The following is an 18,566-nucleotide window of genomic DNA, read 5'->3' as shown; positions in this document are numbered from 1 at the left end:
AGGGTCTCAGAGGCTGGTTGCTCACACTGCACAGCCCTGGAAGACACGGCTGCTCCCACGAGAAACAGGCACGCCCTCTAGTTTCATCCAGTGGCAAGCCTCAGAGCCTGACGGCCAAGCCTGCCCCCTTCACGCTCACCTATCTTGAGCCGCTTGGCCAACGCCACCTGAGCTCCAGTGGGTCAGCAGGAGGGCACACCACTCAGGGTAAACCACGGAGGAGCAGGCAGACGCGGCAAAGCCTACAAACTGCTCTTTGAGGGTAGTGGTATGTAGGAGTTTGGATGAACAGACCAGTCCCTTGACTTTGCACTTTGAAAAACTCATATCCTAGCACAAATCAAAGCTAAGTTCTTGGGGAACTGGACAGCACCCCTTAACAGGACGGGTTCCTACATCCTAGACATAACCTCTGCATGATGGTGTGGGCAGTCAGGTTTTTTTTCTGCCCTGTAAGAGACCAAGAGGGCAGGCAGGTGATTAGCTGCGGATGGCGGCCTTGGTTATACACTGGAATATGAAGTGCTCCAGCACTGGTCCTGCCTTTACTTAGCACTTTAATCCAGACCTTGGCAGGTAAAATGAAGGGGCTACAGTGTATGACCCACGAGATTCCAAGGGTCTGACTTACATGTGTCTTTTCCTTAGCAGGTTTCAGAAGGGTCAAACCTTTACATGCCTGAGCTGGTTAGTGGGTATCTGTAGAATGAGTTCATATCAGGAGCCACCTCACTTGCTTACTATCTTACCCTGAGGAAGATATTACAGACTAAACAGTATTCCCCCCAAATTCTTAAGTCAAAGTCCTTCCACCAATTACTCAGAATGGAACTGTATCTGGGGATAGTGCCTTTAAAGAGGTAATGAAGTTAAAATGAGGCCATTAAGATAGACCCTAACCCAACCTGATTCATAGATAAATGGAGGACAGACAGAGACACCAGCAATTGGCGGGCACAGAGAGAGGCATCAGAAGAGAGGAAGAGAAACCAACCCAGCCAACAACACTCTGATCTTGGGATTTCTAACCTCTAGAAGTGTAACAAAATAAATTTCTGTTAAGCCACCCAGACCACATCCTAGCAAACTAATACTGCAGGGGGTTATATCTACTTTACACTTTAACCACAGCTTACCATGATTCATAGTGATAAGTGAGCAAAAAATTCAAAAGGCTCTTTGGTTAATACTTTTAATTATATGATTATAATTATACAACTTCCATTATTCAACATTTTGTATAAAACCAGTTACAATACACAAATTGACAATATGTATCAAACTACATAGATATGCAAAGTTTACAGGCCATTATGAAGCTTTATCTGAAAAATACCTTCAGGAAAATAAACATTCATTCAACCAGTTCTCTCAGCTTTATAAAATATGATTAGAAATATACATTTTACTTAAAAAAATCAAGACAATGATTGATCAAATATTGATTAATCAGTTACATTTTAAAACTTTTAATAATCTATACATGAGTGCAGGTTAGATAAAAGTTTGCAAATCACTGATATAAAACTGCAGTAATATAATCAGATGAACATATCTGCTGACAGTTAATTCTACTGGGCAATTAAGGAGGTAATTTCCTACACAGTATAGGTGAACTGTCCAGTCGATTAAACACATCTGCAGTATTTCCACTTAGGGACATGGAGAATACTCAGATGTAAGAGAAAAGAAAGAGCAGCAGCTAGCCTCACAGGACAGTTTCGAGGGGAGAGAACTATTACAGAATTAAAATAGACTTTTAAAGTTGCCTTTGCTTTCCAAAATGCAATTGCTAGTTTAAAAAATGTATGAAGAGAAGCAGCTATGCTACTTTCTGACAAACATCAAAGGCGCGCAATGCTCATTTGTCAAGCAAAGGAGAGGCTCCCAGAGCTCTTTGCATAATGTGGCCCAGAACGCCTGGTCCGAACAGCTCACCGAAGCATCTCACACTCCAAGGGCAGACACATTGCCTCATGAGAACACTTGGGAACTCTTTTAGATCTTGTCTGGGCCCAGGAGGTAGAAATCACCCCTGTGAGAGGCGGAAGAGGGCAGGGAAGCAAGCGGGTGGGGGACAGGCTAAGAGAATCAACTTTAGAACAGAAAAATTCTGGAGACCAGAAGAGCAGCGTGCCACTTAGATGCAGCTACATTTTGACAAGTAAGGCTACTTGTTTTACTGAGGCACTGCTCAGGATCCATCCCTCTTCATTCACAGGTTAGAGGGATTTCTACTTTTTCTTTAGCATTACAAAATGGAAGTCCATTCACACATCTAGGTACCCAGTTTGGCAGACACTCTTCTTTCGGACACTGTCCCTGACTGTTGATGATTTGAGTCCCCAGAAAGCTTCAAGGGCACCTAAAAATACACATTTCTAATTTTTATCTCAATGGAAACTCTCCTGGTGTATTTTCAAAGCTGTTTAAGGCTCTCAAGTTAAAGAAATCTCTCCATATCTGACATGCCCTATTTCATACTCCATACCAAGATCTTATACAACAAATTAAAAATGAGATTCTGAGAAGATTCTTGGGTGTGCTGAAGTTTCAGTTTGGGGACAGAAGGAAGAGTCTTTTATTCACAGCAGGAAGAACTTTCCATCAGTCAGACCCAGAGACTTCCTAGATTCTCAATATCCCCTTAACAATGTGCTATACGATCCATCTGAAGCATTATCCCAAGTTGTGTGTTCCAAGGAATGTTTCTTAACAAATCACTAGTTTGCTATGACTACTTTCAGTGAGCCTGTCAAAAACAAGGATTTTTAGAAAGAACCTCAGTGATAGCAACTCTAGCTGGAAAACCTGAGCAGCCACACAAAAAGGCAATTTGTAAAACAAAACATACATTGAAGCCCCAATTTTTCACTCTTGGCCAAAACATCAGATGGCTTATTCACTGTGAGGGAGACAGCATTTACTTGTTCTGCTGATCAGCAGGAACGGTTCAGATGGAAGTTTGATTTTCATAACTGCTGGGATCAGTTATGTAGGAAATGGCCTTTAAAGGTATAAAGGGAGGAAGAGTCGCCCTGAGAATTCAGTGTTTTATACCTGGGCACAGCTTGAATATTTAGTATCTCCCAGAACAACACAGCCAACAGAAGGTTTCTTTTCCCACTCAAAGCTTCATCAAGAGCTGTCTTCCCTCGGGTAAGTGGGTCTTTGTATTTATGAACTTTCAGGGATAGAAAACCACCGTTTTTCTGAGGGCTGGTCCTGATGTTTAGAAGCTGGCATGGCCCTACCTCATGGTGCCCGATGAGGAGGAGCTGCTTGTTTGATCAAAACAATGGCATCTTCCATCTCCCCTCAAAACTAGGCAAACTTATACTTTACTCCAAGACAGTAAATACCATAAGAGATCCACAGTCTTCTAATTACTTTTTACATTAAACAGACTTTAATCTGCTTATTCCAACCACTCATTATTCTTTGTAACTACATTAAGAAGGCAGCTTTTTAAAAACGGCATTGCCTACTGATCTGATGCATTCATCTTGTAAAGAATGTGAAGGCATTTTGCCTTTCAATATATCTCCTCATTCTCGAAACTAGGATAGCCAAACACTGGTTAACAATAACTAAATCATTCACTTATGGGAAGTAACCAAGGTGATTATAAATATTCTTTTATTTGGGGCCCCGTTTCTTTTTAGCAGCAAATAAATTGTTTTGTGATTGCTTTACATTACAGACTGTTGTGTTTCTGTGGGATTGAGGGGAGAAGGCACTCTGCAAAGAGTTATTAGTTGTATTCCCTAACCAAAGGCAACAGTGAGTTTCTTATTTACAAATAAGTGAAATCTAGATGCAAATAACCATGACTGAAACCAAAAGGCCTGAGGCCATTAACATAACAACAACAAAAATTCACAATGCTACAGAGAAAGACCCTAACAAAGTAACTTTTAAAAAAAGTCCTCATTATTTAGGATCACTGTTTCCAGGGGAAACAGCAACAGCGTGGGGGCTTTTCCTGCATGGAAATACGATTTTAGTTTGTATGATTGGGTAACCAACTAGTGGGCAGGCTTGACATTCTTCAGACTCAAAGTGACACAAAAAAGAATGACTTACAACAATTTTCCAACTCTGAAGCTAGTCTCTCTTCCTGAGTCTTCTAAAGCTACTACTAACATTCTCTTGATAGGTTTAAGTTACCAAAGTACCACTTTGTATTACAACATGCAACAGTCTTTAAATGTGGTTTTCACAGATTCTTGTTAATAAAGCACTCTTTGGTGGAAGACAAGCAGCTTGGGTACTTAACAGAGTTAACATTACAACAGTATTACAAATATTAACGTGAAGATGATTAAACCAAATAGTATCAAATCACAGAAAGTACCATTTCAGTAATGCTTGTTTTATCTTTATAAATTTTGACACAGGGTGAACAGCAAATAAATAAGTAAAAAACCTCCATCAGATCTTCAGTTCTTCTGAAGGCCAGCAGCTAAAATGATTGCCATCACAGGGACATACGTGCACCACACAGATTAGTCAGCTCTCCTGATAACAGAGGGCTTTGATATTTACACCTGAGACTAATTTACAACAGCTTTTTGTGTTCAAGACATTTCTATAGGAGAGTTGGGCCCTCTTCAAGTCATTCTTGCACCCAAGCTCATGTAGTTATTTAAATTCCAGTGGACATTTTCTTCATTGAATAAACTTGTTAGGTGGAAAGCAGCTAAGGCTTTTGCAATTTTTTTTTTCCCAAATAAATTGTGCTAAAGTCCTGTTGTAGTTTTCTGTTCCTAGAGTCTTCCTTCAGTTCTGGTCACAGGTTTTTACTTAACGCAAGACTGTTTTAGTCCTTGAAATGGAGGGACTACAGGGGAAAAAAAAAAGGATTTTACCATGAAGGCTTTTAAGTGTCCCATACGCAGTTATCAAAGACAAGGAAGGCAACATAATAAAAATATTGACATGCTAAAAAGTATACACTTGTATAATTCTTTAATGACAGATACTTTGGAAAAGACAGTACAATATCAACCATAAAGTAAAGACAAACAGGAGAGAAAAGGCAGAGCAGAAAAAGTTTCAGTTCTGCAAAAAATTAAAAAACAATAAACAACAATAAAAAAAGAAGGGAGGGCAAAAGCAGCCGAGCAATGAGAGTACCATAATGCCATTAAGGGCATTTGTTGCAAAGCATTCCTTTTCCTTCTTTCTCTCTGAGGAATCAGGCTGTGGGAAAAGTGGGAAAGAACGAAAAGATAAAGAAGTGTTACTTGATTATTTCCAAAGGCAGAATCTGGTTACAGAAAAAGCCGGGGCACTGCCAGCCGTTTCCAGTTTAGCAGAGTGCAGCAGGCAACCCGCACCTGCTCCCGCCTCGCTCCACACCGCCGCACAGCTGCAAGCGACAGCCACCGACCCCTTTCTGTATGTGGGTGACTGATCTACGTTGATCTTCACCCTACCTCCCTTCTCTCCTTCCCCAAGAGATCACTGTAACTTTCAACTAAACAGCGACTTTCAGAGGACAACTGAAGCAAAAGAAAGGAGAGAAACCAATTCCCATCTGGAGGTGACCCTCACTTAGATGATGATGAGGTTCTATCAGAGCAGCTCATCTGAATCAATCACTTAGTTTTCCGAGACCCCCAAGAGAGTACTGAGTATAAAGGTCCAGGTCAGTTTGGGAAGCCAAATGGGAAGATATCTGAAATTTCAAAGGAAGATTAATAACCAGCAGGAGAGAATATTTAGATACAACATTCTGGGGCTCCTACAGTGATACAGTTTTTAAAGATAATGGCAGTAACAAAAAATTAAAGCCCAGAGGTGATGGAATAGACACTGAGATCTGAGACTCTAAGGACAAGAAGCATTGAAAGGTATGATGATGGCAAACTTCACAAATGAGAAGACTTAAAAAGCCAAAGTCTGAAATGCAGCTACTCCCAACTGAAAGGCCTGTGAAGAGACTCATGGCTTCAGAGGCTGAGGAAAGAGTCTGTGTATTTATCTTCCTCCAAAATATAATTAGGCACAAAAAATAAGCAGGAAGTGATGGTTCCCAATGATGCAACTTAGAATAAAAAAGGCACTTGTACATGACCATTTGCTTAGAAAACAAATGAAGTTATGATTTCTTTTAAAAAGGAAATGAACAGACAGACCCAAAGAAACAACATAAGCTTACAGAAACATGCAATCAATAGGTGAGCTGTGTAAAGACATGAACCAAACTGAATGACATCAAATGAGGTGCCTAAAGGTTCTCAATCAGAGGCTTGATGATGAAATGCTTGAGACTCATTCTGAAAGAACTTCTCAGACAGTCCATATGAGAACACTGAAAAACAGGCCAATTCTATTTAGCTGGTTCTTCAGTGAATTTAGCAATTATTAAAAGAGAGATAGTAAAATTGGTTTCTAGCTCTAGCAGGAAGTGGGGGGCATAGAAGTCCATTAATTTACTTCTTTGGACTTAAGAAAGGGGATGAGGAAGGTGCCACATAGACTCCCCTCAGCACCCCATCTGCCACCAGACACTCCAGAGTTTCCACACCTGGACTGTCATGGCTGTGCCAGAGCAGAGCTTAACACTCACGATTTAAGTTTAGATGTGGCTGGTGTTCAATGCACACATGGGAGAATAATCACCCGCCATGAGAGACACATGGTGGCATTCTTCCCAACAACAAATACTTATGACAACACTCATAATGATTTTTTCAGTCTCCAAATAACTACCTTTTTAGCGTGTTCATGCATAAGTTCTTCAAAGAGGTACAGCCTCTCAGTAAACTGTCAAAAATCAAAAGAGCCAAATCAATGGAAAGTGACTTTGAGTGAGGTGTTCATCCTGGAAGCCTCTAAGAGTAGAAGAGAATACAGAAATGAAAGGTCAAGTTCTGTGGCACAATAGAGATGATGACAAACAGACAACATCAACCTGCAAGAGAGAGGACCTCGCAATGGGAGTAAGAGCAGACTGTCAGCCCTGGTGCCTTCAAAGTGTTTATTAATGTACACGGAAATGGGGTACTATTTTATATGTGTATCTATGTGTGTACTGCTGTTCCAAGAAAAGATTTCTATCCAATACTTTAAAATTAGTTAACCATCTTAGCTCATATTATTTTGTCCTGAATCAGTTATCCTCCAACCTAAAATGAGTACTATCCTATAGGATAAAAATACAAGCTACAGCTTGGGTGCCTGAGGCCCGTTATTTCCTAGAAGCAGGAGTGGGACTGTACATAATGCATTTGCCTTTCTCTTGTGAGCTGCAAGTGGTCGCAGTTAAGGTGATGTCAAAACAGGCCAAAGCCAGGAAACAGGCAAAGGAGATCTGGCATGGAGGCAGGGCATGGTTGAAAGCTCTCTGAAACCCAACTGACTCCTGTTGTTTTACTTCTATGCCCCTCCAAATCTCTGAAAGCCCATTTCAGAATTTAAAAGAAGTCTTTTTGGCTTTCAGCACTATCCCAATTGCCTGAAAACTGCTTTGGGCTGTTTCAATATTCAAACTATTCGGTCTGAGCTCTACTTTAAAGCGCTCAAAGCAACAAGTTCAGGGACCTCAGGCAGATGCTCACCGCAATCAGGAACCACCTCTGCTGAAAAGCACAAGTTTAGATCACTAGACAAGACCTAGATGGAAAAACTGCCATACGGCCACACCCTAAGAGGAGCGTGGCGTGACCCGGCATGTGCAGTCCCGGCTTCGGGACGCTAGTCACCTCATCTGACACCTGGAGAGCACCATCCGGGGGAGCAGAAAGCAGAATTAAATGTGCAAAACACACTTGACTGTGACGAAGTCTGAAAAGAACATGTCTGTTCAAAATATGTCTAACTATCATCAGCAGCAGGCCTCTTACTTAAATTTTTAATAATTTACATATAAGTGTCAAAGTTAAAAAACTCCCATTTCCCCTCATTTATTGTAGAAAAGTTAGAAAAAAAGAAAATGATTTAAAAAAGATAAAAAAGACTCCCCAGCTGTTCTACCAACCAGAAGAACTGGTATTTTAAGCATATTTTTCCTTTGTCTTGGAGAAGAAAATAGCTACCCACTCCAGTATTCTTGTCTGGAGAATTCCATGGACAAAGGAACCTGGCAGGCTACAGTCTACAGGGTCCCAAAGAGTCAGACACAACTAAGTGACTAACATACACACACACACACACACACATAAATATTTATAACCTATACGCTTTTACACATATATAAAACACATTTTACGTTTCTAAAATTAAAGCAATATTTCAAGTTTTATGTGTAGCCCTTTTCACTTATTGCTCCATAAGCAGTTAACCCAGGTCATTAACTTTTCTTTGAAAACATGACTCTCAATTCATGTGGCAGAATTCATCAATCATTTCCTATTTCTTACTGTTTTAAAAAAAATTCTGGCATTACGTTATAATGTACCTGAACTCTTGACTTTTTTGTCAGCATTTCTCTAATATTCCTCTCAGTGGAATTAAAGAGCATTTGATACCTTCCCTAATGAAAAGTTTTAAACCCTAAAATCATGAATCAATGCTCAATTCTCAAATACTTGTTTGGAGGCACTATCACATTCTCAGCTAAACAAAAGTTCATAGTAAAAAACTGTCCAAAAGAATCTACAAAGAGAAACTGTGGCAGAACTGAACAATTCCTTAAAATAGCAAAACACACAGCGCTCTTAGATTGTTAGCGAGTCCCTTAGGACACAGGCTGCCGTGGGGCTGCACCAGAAACCAGCTCAGCACTGAAGGTCACGGCAGGCCCAAAGCCTCAAAGGTGTGAGAGCAGAGAAGTTAAAAAATAGCAAGGAAAACTGTGAAGAACATTCTAAAGTCTGGTGCAGATTATCTTAGGTCGCTTGTGATCTCTCTAAGACAACACTGTCGTGCCTCATGGGTCGCCAGCTCTAGGCAAAGATACATACACACAAAAAAGGTGCCTGCCTATCCATCCTGAGAAGATGGGAAGTGGGCAATCTGCTCTCTCCTAAAAGGGGATCTGATTTCGGAATATGTTAAAAATGAAATGTCTCGGATCATGATAAACATCCAAAAACAATGGTGAGTCACGGATTTGGTCACAGAACATGTCCATTTTCTTGTCAGAGTGTATACTAATGAAGGAATTGCAAGATGCTAGGCCAGAAAGTGAAAGAGCTACCCCTCTGGGGGTAGACTGTGACAGTCACTAGGTAAAGAAAGTTCCCAAACTCTCAAGAGTTCTCATTTTTTCACCACTTATGTGCAATTAACTCTCCAACAATTATGATGAATCTGATATATAGACAGAAAGATTTCCTCCAAGTCCTGACAGAGAGCTTTGAAAGTTCTCAATTTAAGAACTCAGAAGTACACAACAGTCTCAGCTTTCCCGTATTATGACCCAGAGACCACATTTCCAATGTTAAGAATGACCTCTGAAAAACAAAACCCTAAATTAAAATGGTCCAGATTTTCTCAGATGATAAACAAGTCAAACATTTTTGATTAATTTCCCATCACTGGGACTTTGCTTTCTCCTGTCTTCATTTCTATTTCCAGAAGATTAAACTGGAAAGTCAATATTTGAAACACTTCAGAAGAGTAGGGTTCTTTTCTCACCTTTTAAAACTGCTTTTTCTTGAAGCAGATCTGGTGGTTCTTTTAGTAATGCCTGCACTGCCAGAAATGTTAGGTTCAGATGTTTTACAGCTCTGAACACTGGACTGAAGAATTACTCTGAAAATAGTTGGAAAAAAATAGCATTATATTCACTGAAACAATTTGCAAATACTTGACAGAGGAGGGCATTTTTGCACTTCAGTGCAAATTACTTTCTTGAGAACTGATAGAATTTTCCATAAACACATTTGTCAAAAAAAAAAAAAAAAAATCTGAAACACACTTTTACATCAAGGTCTTTTGAAATAAAGCGTCTCATTTCCCTATGAAGGTTTACACAAAGATAACCAGAAAACTTTGCTTTTGGAAAATGAATCACCTGGCATGTCAAGCAATTCCCACACCAAAGAAATCAATCAGCAAGACAAATTTTTGTGCCCCAAAGTAAAATCAGATTCTCAGAATTCTAGTCATGAAACAAGAAATCATTTTAAATCATTTAAAAACCCTAATTCTAAAGACTATGAACATAAATATATACACAGTATTCACTCTTCAAAGATGGAAGAACAAGCAACAGAACTTAAGTCAAACTCATGTTTTTTATAACATTTCAAATTTTAAAAAGATGTTCAAAGCAATATTTTTTTTAATCTGGATTACAACTACCTACTATGTCATCAACTACCATTAAAATGAAATTGTTTTAATTTTGTGAAACTTTATTTAATTAGACTCTAGACATCTCAAGGAACTAATACCTATGGCAGTAGACTGCCCAGGAGGCAAATGAACAAATCAGAAAGAACCCCTCAGATAAAGCCCACAGAGAATACCTGCTCAAAAGCAGAGGGTGTTTTAAATTTCCCCATTGAAGTGTCATAGGGACAACAGCAGAAAACACCAAAAAATTTTACAAGCAATTCTTTTCTTCAGGAGATAATGACTAAAACACTGAACTTCATACATACACATTTATACATAGTCAACTTTTATTCATCTGTGAGAGAAACACTATAAAAAGTTTTATCCTCTCATATCCAAACATACAGGTGAGACAGCCAACAACAACTTACGAGAACCCAGCTCCTGGGTAACACGAAACCTTCATAACTAACTAGTAGTCAGTCCTACCTCCTACGCCTGTGTTAACACCACATTAGTTAATAATCAAAGCCAGGTCCTTAAAATGTAGTAAATTCTTGTAACTTCAGTATTACTCAAACTATAGAATAATTAGCATTTAGTAAAATGCTAACTTCTCATCATTGAACAAACAATGGGGCTGTATTGCACTACAGCAGAAGTCTGGAGGTCAGTGGTTTTCAAGCCATTTTGGGGGAGAGGAAGGGAGAGCTGAGGATGGGGTACTGCTAGCCAAGCTGTTTCTCTTTAAATGAGAAGCATTTCTGAAAGGCTTATGAATGAGGTCTTCAATATCACTGAGGGAAACTGTTCCTGGGTAAACGAGTCGATGCTTGATTCAGGATTTCTAATAGAGTTTTATCATCCTGTATGTTGACTGTTTTAACAAAAGAGAAAATGTATATGCTGACATAGTTACATGATCAAAAAGGGCACCAACTGCTCTGGCATATAAATTCCATCGTTGAAAACAAGGAGTTATTTTTACATTCTTTCTCATTTTATAAAGTGAGGAGAAGATATTTAGTTGTCTCTGCTAAGGCTGTGAATCTAGAATTTTTCATAGAGAAAAAGAAAACAACAATAGAAACAAACAGCAACAATTCCATTGCTATTACTGAAGCCCAGGCCCAGCGCTTCATGCTGCTACTGCTGTCCTGAAGCCTCTTGCCCACTTAACAGGGCTCAAGGTTTTTATCTCCATTTCTTATAAACAGAGAAAATGAGACTCCTGTTGGCTTTTCTGAAATACCACATCTACTTTTCAAATAATTTGAGGCTACTTATGGTCAAAAGTATCAACTATTACACTGTAAAATCAGAAAAAAAAACCAAGAGCCAATACACTGCCTGCTGAGGAAATTTATCTCCTGATTTCTTAAATTAACTATTATGCCTAAATATTATTCAAACAAGAAATGACTGCTAACTCATATTTTAAGCTGACAGGAAACACCTTTTTAAAATTATTTACTTCTCTATAAAATTAGTGTGAACAATTCAGGAAGTAATATTAGTAGCTGATAATTTATGTGCAATTTTGAAAATAAGAGCATGACAGAAATTTGGAATGCATTAATCTCATCAATAAGATTCAGGTCACCAGTTATTTGCATTAAAAACAGACTAGTTATTTCATCTATAGGTTATATTATCAATAAAGTGGGAAGAAAACACAGCAACTAAACTTAGATATTACTTATCTTACAAATAACACCCCAAGGTGGGTTAAGCTAGCCAACAAGGGTGAAGTATTTACTCTGCCATGGGGATGTGGGAACTCGGTACCTCCCACCTTGCACACCAGGCCAATCGCACAGCTTTGCAGGACAACATTCAGCACATGTCATTTCTCCTTTCCATCTTTTCCTGACAGAACCCTCAGTCCTACTGTCTATCTCTTGCCCTTACTAGAATTCCTTTTCTTCTCTGCAATATCTTTTGAGGGCCAGTATTTTCAGATTTTGGATACAAAAATACCTGCAACTTGAGGCAAAGCAAAAAAAAATTGAAAAGCCAGGTCTCTAATCAATCAAGTCATAAAGTGCTCTGAGATAAAAGTTCATTCCAAGAAGAGGATCCATCATGCAACCATGCACTATTTACACTGGCTGTCCACCAGCAATACAAAAAGAGCCTTCAAAAAGATGGGCCTGAGGCCCTGCAACATGCAGAGGTCCCCTTCCCACTGTCTACGAGGTCCTTTGCAGCATGTTAAATGCCATTATGGGTAAGCTCTTCAGGCAGGCCAGGCAACAACCTATCAGGCAATGCTACATCATCAGCCAATAGAGGCGAATGTCGACAGCAGTGCCCTGGAGTAGTTACCTCAAAAGATAATTACAAGGATTATACCTATTTACATCACTGGTACTGTTGAAACCTTTTGATTTCCATAAATTGCAAATTAATCAGAGCAGGCTAAAGTAAATACTCTGATTTGGGTCTAGAAATACAGTGGCAAATGTCAGTAATAACAAAAAACGTTATGTCCTGGCACAGAATACCAAAAAAGAGCCTGATAGATACCATTTTTAAACATATCTTGCAAAAAATAATATAAGCATAAAATGCCTAAATATTATTAGCAAGGACTCCACCTGTTCTAATGGCCACTCAGAATAGTTTGAGAAGAATAAATCTATGCAGTGCACGATGTTCCCGAGTCAGAATGTGTGAAATCTAAGATCCATAAGAGAAGTAAAGGAATAAAACAAAACATCGTAAAGGGATAATTCACATCAGAAATACTGCCTGTGTAATAATAAGCTTGGGCTTCCCAGGTGGCGTGAGTGGTAAAGAACCTGCCTGCCAGTGCAGGAGATGTAAGAGAAGTGGGTTCAATCCCTGGGTTGGGAAGATCCCCTGGAGGAGGAAATGGCAATCCCAAGTCCCATGGACAGAGGAGCCTGGCAGGCTATAGTCCACAGGGTCACAAGAAGTCAGACACAACTGAAACGACACAGCAAGCTGGCAAGCAAATAGTAAGTCTATACCAATAAGACATTTTTAAAATATCATAAATAGGAACATGTTAAGCAGATTTTCCTTAAATTTGAAAAGAAAAGCATCTGCTATATTTTTAAATCTTTTCTAGCCATTTGAAGACATTCAATGAAAGCACAAAGAACTGGAGTTGGTTGCAATGGAATTATACTTTGGAGGAGATCCTAGAAGGCGCTTTTGTATTCCTTTATAACTCCCAAGTCCAAGTCAGAACAGGACAAGAAATTCTTAAAATTTGAGCTAAAGGAAAAATTTGGAGAAAAAAGAATGCAGCCTGGATGCGGGGAACCACACTTTCAAAACACACATCCTCCTTTTCTGTGCTCTTGCCCTTAACTACATGATGTTCTCCAGTAAGCTTCTTGCCACATTCTGCAGAAAAGGAGTCTCTTCACTGTTAAGCTATTCATTTAATGACAAAGAGTATCCGGAGAAAACAGACTGTGCCTCGATTAACCTAACAAAAACATTCTGATGACTTCTGGGAAAGGAGGAGAGTGAGAGCAGGAGGAGCACAGTAATTGTCAAATGGAAACACACAGACAAGAGACTCCAGTCTTCTCTGCTTTCCTACTTTCATTCAGCACCAAGTGCTGAAAACTATACTTAACTGTACGCCCTAAAGAGGAGGAAGTGAAACAAGGCAGAGGAGAAAAGTTTGCTTACTTAAGATAGAAGACTGGGCCTGCTGAGAGAGCACTGTGTTCAATGGCAGAATCAGAGGTGAAAAAGGATGCAATGCTCATGAGACCTCACGGCTACAAAATCATACCTTTCCTAACAGCAGAAAACCAGTGGGAAAATTCTTTTTGCTTGATTGGAAAGACTATATTAAAGATATCTACTCAAGAAAACCAGAGGAAAGCTGTACAGACAACTGACTGAAAGAAAAACCATCCCAATGATCCCAAACTAACTGTATATTTTTGACAGGAAAAAGAAACTACTTCATTGTCATCATAAATTGCTATTTCAAAAAAAATCTGTTAAGAGTAAGTGCATTTTAAAAACAAATTGTGTTATTTTTAATGTCCCTTGTATGAAACTAACAGTGAGGACTTCCTTCCCTACCACCAACCCAGGAAGTGCAAAGAATTCAGAATAAGAACCTTGGAAAAAAGGCAAATCAAACAAAGCTGGAAGAGCTGATAGTGAGAAAAACATGCATCATGAGAAAAACACGGGACACCAGAGGTGAGCGCTAGTAGAGAAATGGAATGGGACACTTACACAGCAGCTATCTGTCAAGGGTCCTGATGGCTACTGTGTTCTGAAACCATCGAGACAGAACAGCAGGATGGGGAGAATGTAGTCACACACAATCCACCAGATGACAACACTACACAATGCAGAGGTCAGCACAGCTAGGGGACATCTGGAAAGGGGCGAAGGGGAAAGAACAGACGTTCAGACTGAGAAGCCAATGAATACAAAAATAAATAAAGCCACGTGTGAATTTCAGACACCCTGCGACGCAAAGGGGCAGGGAAACAGGGATCCAACTTTGCTGTTTTATGTTGGGGGAAAAAAGCTGTCTTCAGTTTTAAACAGATTTGATATTTGGTAACAAAAGATTAGACCCAATCTCTAGCTGGATACCCCCCATGTTAATTTAATTTGTATGATACAGAAATTAAGAGTCACAGCTATGTGATTGAAATTCTTTAAAAAGCACAATAACCACACAGAAAACCAAATCACAGACAAAATTGAGGCAAAACCAACCAAAAAAAAAAAAAAAAAAAAACCCTGAGCTGATAATTAACCAATCTCATCGGAGGCACAATTAATTATAAGTGAACACAACACAGCATGTGTCTGCATTATAGATTTTCATTTGTTCCTCTAGTAAAGCTCATGGAAAGAGAATTATTTTCCAATGATGAAGCATACCTACCCTACACTGCTAAGGGGGTTCTAAGGGATTATTCAAGGATAACTATATCTGTATTTTTACTTGCTTATAGGATACACTTCCATTCTTCATGCATCATTTTCCTTTACCCCTAGCAAACCTAGCAGAAATCATCAGCACAGTACAGAAAGAGGTAGCATGGATTAAGTTATAAAATCTACTGAATCAATTTTAGCAGAGACAATAACAGGTTTGCCATTACGTTTTGAGTATCACTTGAAGATCATGGTGCTATTGCCTGTCTTCATGATAGTCAAGATCAGAGAAGCTCTCTGACAAAATCACTAATTTCATAATTTCTAATACTTTAATTCTCCCCAAATATTGACTGTGAAATAGAAATCAATGACTGGATGTACTATATAACGTTCTTCTAAGAATCATCAATACTGATCTATTTTTTCATTCACTTTCCCTCTTACAGGTATTTTCATTTGGCTAAGTACCAAGAGTGAAGCAAAATAACATGTCCACAATGACACACAGCAGAAACATTTCAGATTTTTAACCCAAGCTTCTGCTCAGGAAACTTTTACTTCTAAAAGCGGACTTCTAACTTCTAAAACAACACAAAGACCTTGGAAGGAAAAGAAATCTCCAGTTGACCTTTACTGGGGCCAAAGGAACTACAAAGAAGAACAAAGAAGAGATGACTGTAACAGCCAAGAGGGCTGGAAAAAGCAGAGAGAATAAGGAAGGAGAAGGATGGAAAATCTACTGTGACTAATCTTAAATCCTCCAGGGCCTTTACACATAATTAAGAGCTCAGAATTTCAGCATTTCGCTTTTTCCTTTAAAAGTGTGACTTAAAAGCTTATTAATTGTGTGCATGGGGAGAGGACAGTTTGGGGACTATTCTATTGTTTTGGGGATTACAAATACAATTAAAGGGAATCAGCAGTGAAAGCTGAGGGCTGGGGTTCCATCATTGGTCCGGGAATTAAGATCCCACAAGCCATGAAGCATGGCCAAAAAAAATAAAAAAGATTGTTTAACATATGCCAAGAGTGCTTCACAAGGGGACAGTGCCTTTTACACCTTTTGGGATAAGGTGGGGTGTAACTAAGCAAATGGACAGCATAGAGGCTGGAATTTTCTCCATGGGTTGTTGCTAGTTACTATCATTCAGCCATCCATCAAGTTCCATCTCAGGGAACGGCACATACCAAGATAAATATCACAGCACCTCGTGTCATCTTCTGGTTTCCAACAATATTTCTAATTTCAGTCTACATTCGTTGTTTTCTTTTATGTTACCACAAACCTTTGATCTATGGAAGAGACTTCCATCGTTTCATTTTTTTAGAAAGGAGCATCGAATGATTTGTCCTCTTATAAAACATATTCACAAGGTAGCAGATAGAGTTACTAAAGGAAATTTCCTTTAAGTACTATCAAACTCAAGAACCTTTGACTAAGCAGAATTCCCATCCCCTGACTCGCAAGTTGACTTCTGAACAGAAGGCAACAAGCTATTGAGAAATAAACTGATGCTGCAGATTTTTTAAAACAGAACAAAAAACCTGGACGTAACTAAAAGCAACCCCACAAAAAAATCCATTTTATAGGGCTTGTGATTCCAAGTGTGGCCCCTGGACCAGCAGCATCTTTGACACCTGGGAGCTTGCCAAAAAAGAAATGCAGAATCAGATGGCATCCCAGACCCACTGACCATTATCTGCATTTTAACAAGCTGCCCAGGAGACTCAAACGCACACTGAGGTTTGGACAGCACTGCTCTAGGGCACTAACTATTTCCTCCTGTATAAAACTGGCTTCAGAATGATTATTTGGAGGGACTATACTATTTTTAAATAAAAAGGACCATTAAGACCTTAAATGAAGACTTGAAATTAAAATGGCATTTGGAATTTAAAAAATTATTTAAAATGCACCATTCTTACAGCATTCTAGTTGACTGCATGCACAACAGCAAAGAGAATGCTTAATTAATGCCTATAATCAATACTGATGCCTTTCATTCACATGGCACTTTATTATGGAAAACTCATTCCTTTCCTTTGGGTCTTTTAAGACTCTCCCAAGGCAGTGGCCCATGATGATACATCCTTTAAGTGGAACTGAACTTTGGGATTTAAGATTATGAGAAGATACTAGTGAAGGACCACTTTTAATTAAAGAGGCCTGTTATTCAGGATTAGGGACACAGTGAAGGAAGGAGAGAGTGGGAAAAATTGAGAAGAGTACATTGAAACACATACATTACCCAGTGTAAAATAGATGGCTATATAACACAGGGAGCTCAAGCCGGTGCTCTGTGATGACCTAGAAGGGTAGGATGGAGGGGGCAGCTGGTGGGAGAAGAGGGAAGGGCTATATGTACACTTATGGCTAATTCATGTTGCTATATGACAGAAACCAACACAACATTGTAAAGCAATTATCCTCCAATTCAAAATAAATTTTTTTCCCCCTCTAGCTCAGACAGTAAAGAATCTGTCTGCAACGCAGGAGACCTGGGTTCAATCCCTAGGTCAGGAAGATCCTCTGGAGAAGGGAAGGGCAATCCACTCCAGAATTCTTGCCTGGAGAATCCTATGGACAGGGGAGCCTGGCGGGCTACAGTCCATGGGATCACAAAGAGTCGGACATAGCTGAGCAACTAACACTATTCCTACTACTGTGTCATAGTTTCTTACCATATTACAGGATGCTTACTGAATAACAAGATAACCTGTCTCCATCACCAAAAAGGCAGGGGGGGGGGGGGCGTGCTGCAGAATTTGGTACCCATCCCACAGTGTAAGGTACTAGAAGGAAGGAATCCAGTGGCACAGGTGGGAGCATCTACTAAAGAATATCCTGGAAAAAAAATACAATGGCCAAGTTTTTTATTTTACCATCTTTCTAACAATCCTGGATGTTCCTAAAGATTGAATCTCAACTAACATTTACACGAGGAACTATAAGAGGACACACACAGACAACTTAATGACTACAAAACTTGCTATTTCCACTTTAAATCTCCTGTGATTTGAAAAGAATTCCTCCAACAAAAAGTTCATATAAAAATATAGTTTAATCAATTCATTGTTGACTTAAAATGACATTAAGCCACCATGTCACCTTAAAATCCACCATATCAAAACAAATTATGTGCAATATGCTAGTAAATTTAAAAAGTTTGCAATTTTAACAACTACATACAAATCTACATTCTATAGTTTACATCTGCTGTCACTCTCTTAAGGATGTAAAATGGTTATGAGAAATGAATACTGCATACCATATTAGTAAACAAAGAAACCAGCTATTGCAGCCACCAGCCAAAGGTGAACTGGTAAGCTCTGAAGGAACTCAGAAAGGAGAATACCTGGCATCTAGCAGCCACCAGACTGCAGCCACTCCCCACGGTGAGCCATGAGGAGACTGGGATATGAAAACACAGAAT

General features: G+C 39.2%; 1 protein-coding gene across 18 annotated transcripts in view; it reads right to left on the bottom strand.

Moving 5' to 3' along the window:
* Positions 1-18,566, bottom strand: part of CDC14B (cell division cycle 14B) — a 130,056-nt gene that overhangs the window by 6,797 nt on the left and 104,693 nt on the right. For 5 of the 18 annotated variants that reach the window (XM_070459483.1, XM_070459484.1, XM_070459488.1 and 2 more), the window contains 3 exons: positions 9,589-9,705; positions 5,140-5,205; positions 1,179-4,843 (listed from right to left, as the gene is read on the bottom strand). The exons of 3 other annotated variants lie outside the window; for them this stretch is intronic. In XM_070459483.1, the coding sequence (XP_070315584.1) occupies positions 4,807-4,843; positions 5,140-5,205; positions 9,589-9,705 (220 nt within the window). In that variant the 3' untranslated portion in view covers positions 1,179-4,806. Of the gene's footprint in view, positions 1-1,178; positions 4,844-5,139; positions 5,206-6,720; positions 6,775-9,588; positions 9,706-14,469; positions 14,615-18,566 lie in introns of those variants that run through there. 10 more of the 18 variants (XM_020898940.2, XM_070459489.1, XM_070459494.1 and 7 more) reach the window with 6 other exon arrangements.

The sequence above is a fragment of the Odocoileus virginianus genome, chromosome 31 (assembly GCF_023699985.2).
Source record: "Odocoileus virginianus isolate 20LAN1187 ecotype Illinois chromosome 31, Ovbor_1.2, whole genome shotgun sequence".
In the NCBI taxonomy this organism is placed as follows: domain Eukaryota; kingdom Metazoa; phylum Chordata; class Mammalia; order Artiodactyla; family Cervidae; genus Odocoileus; species Odocoileus virginianus.
Note: the sequence above shows the minus strand (reverse complement) of the source record. Positions and strands in the feature narration are given on the sequence as shown.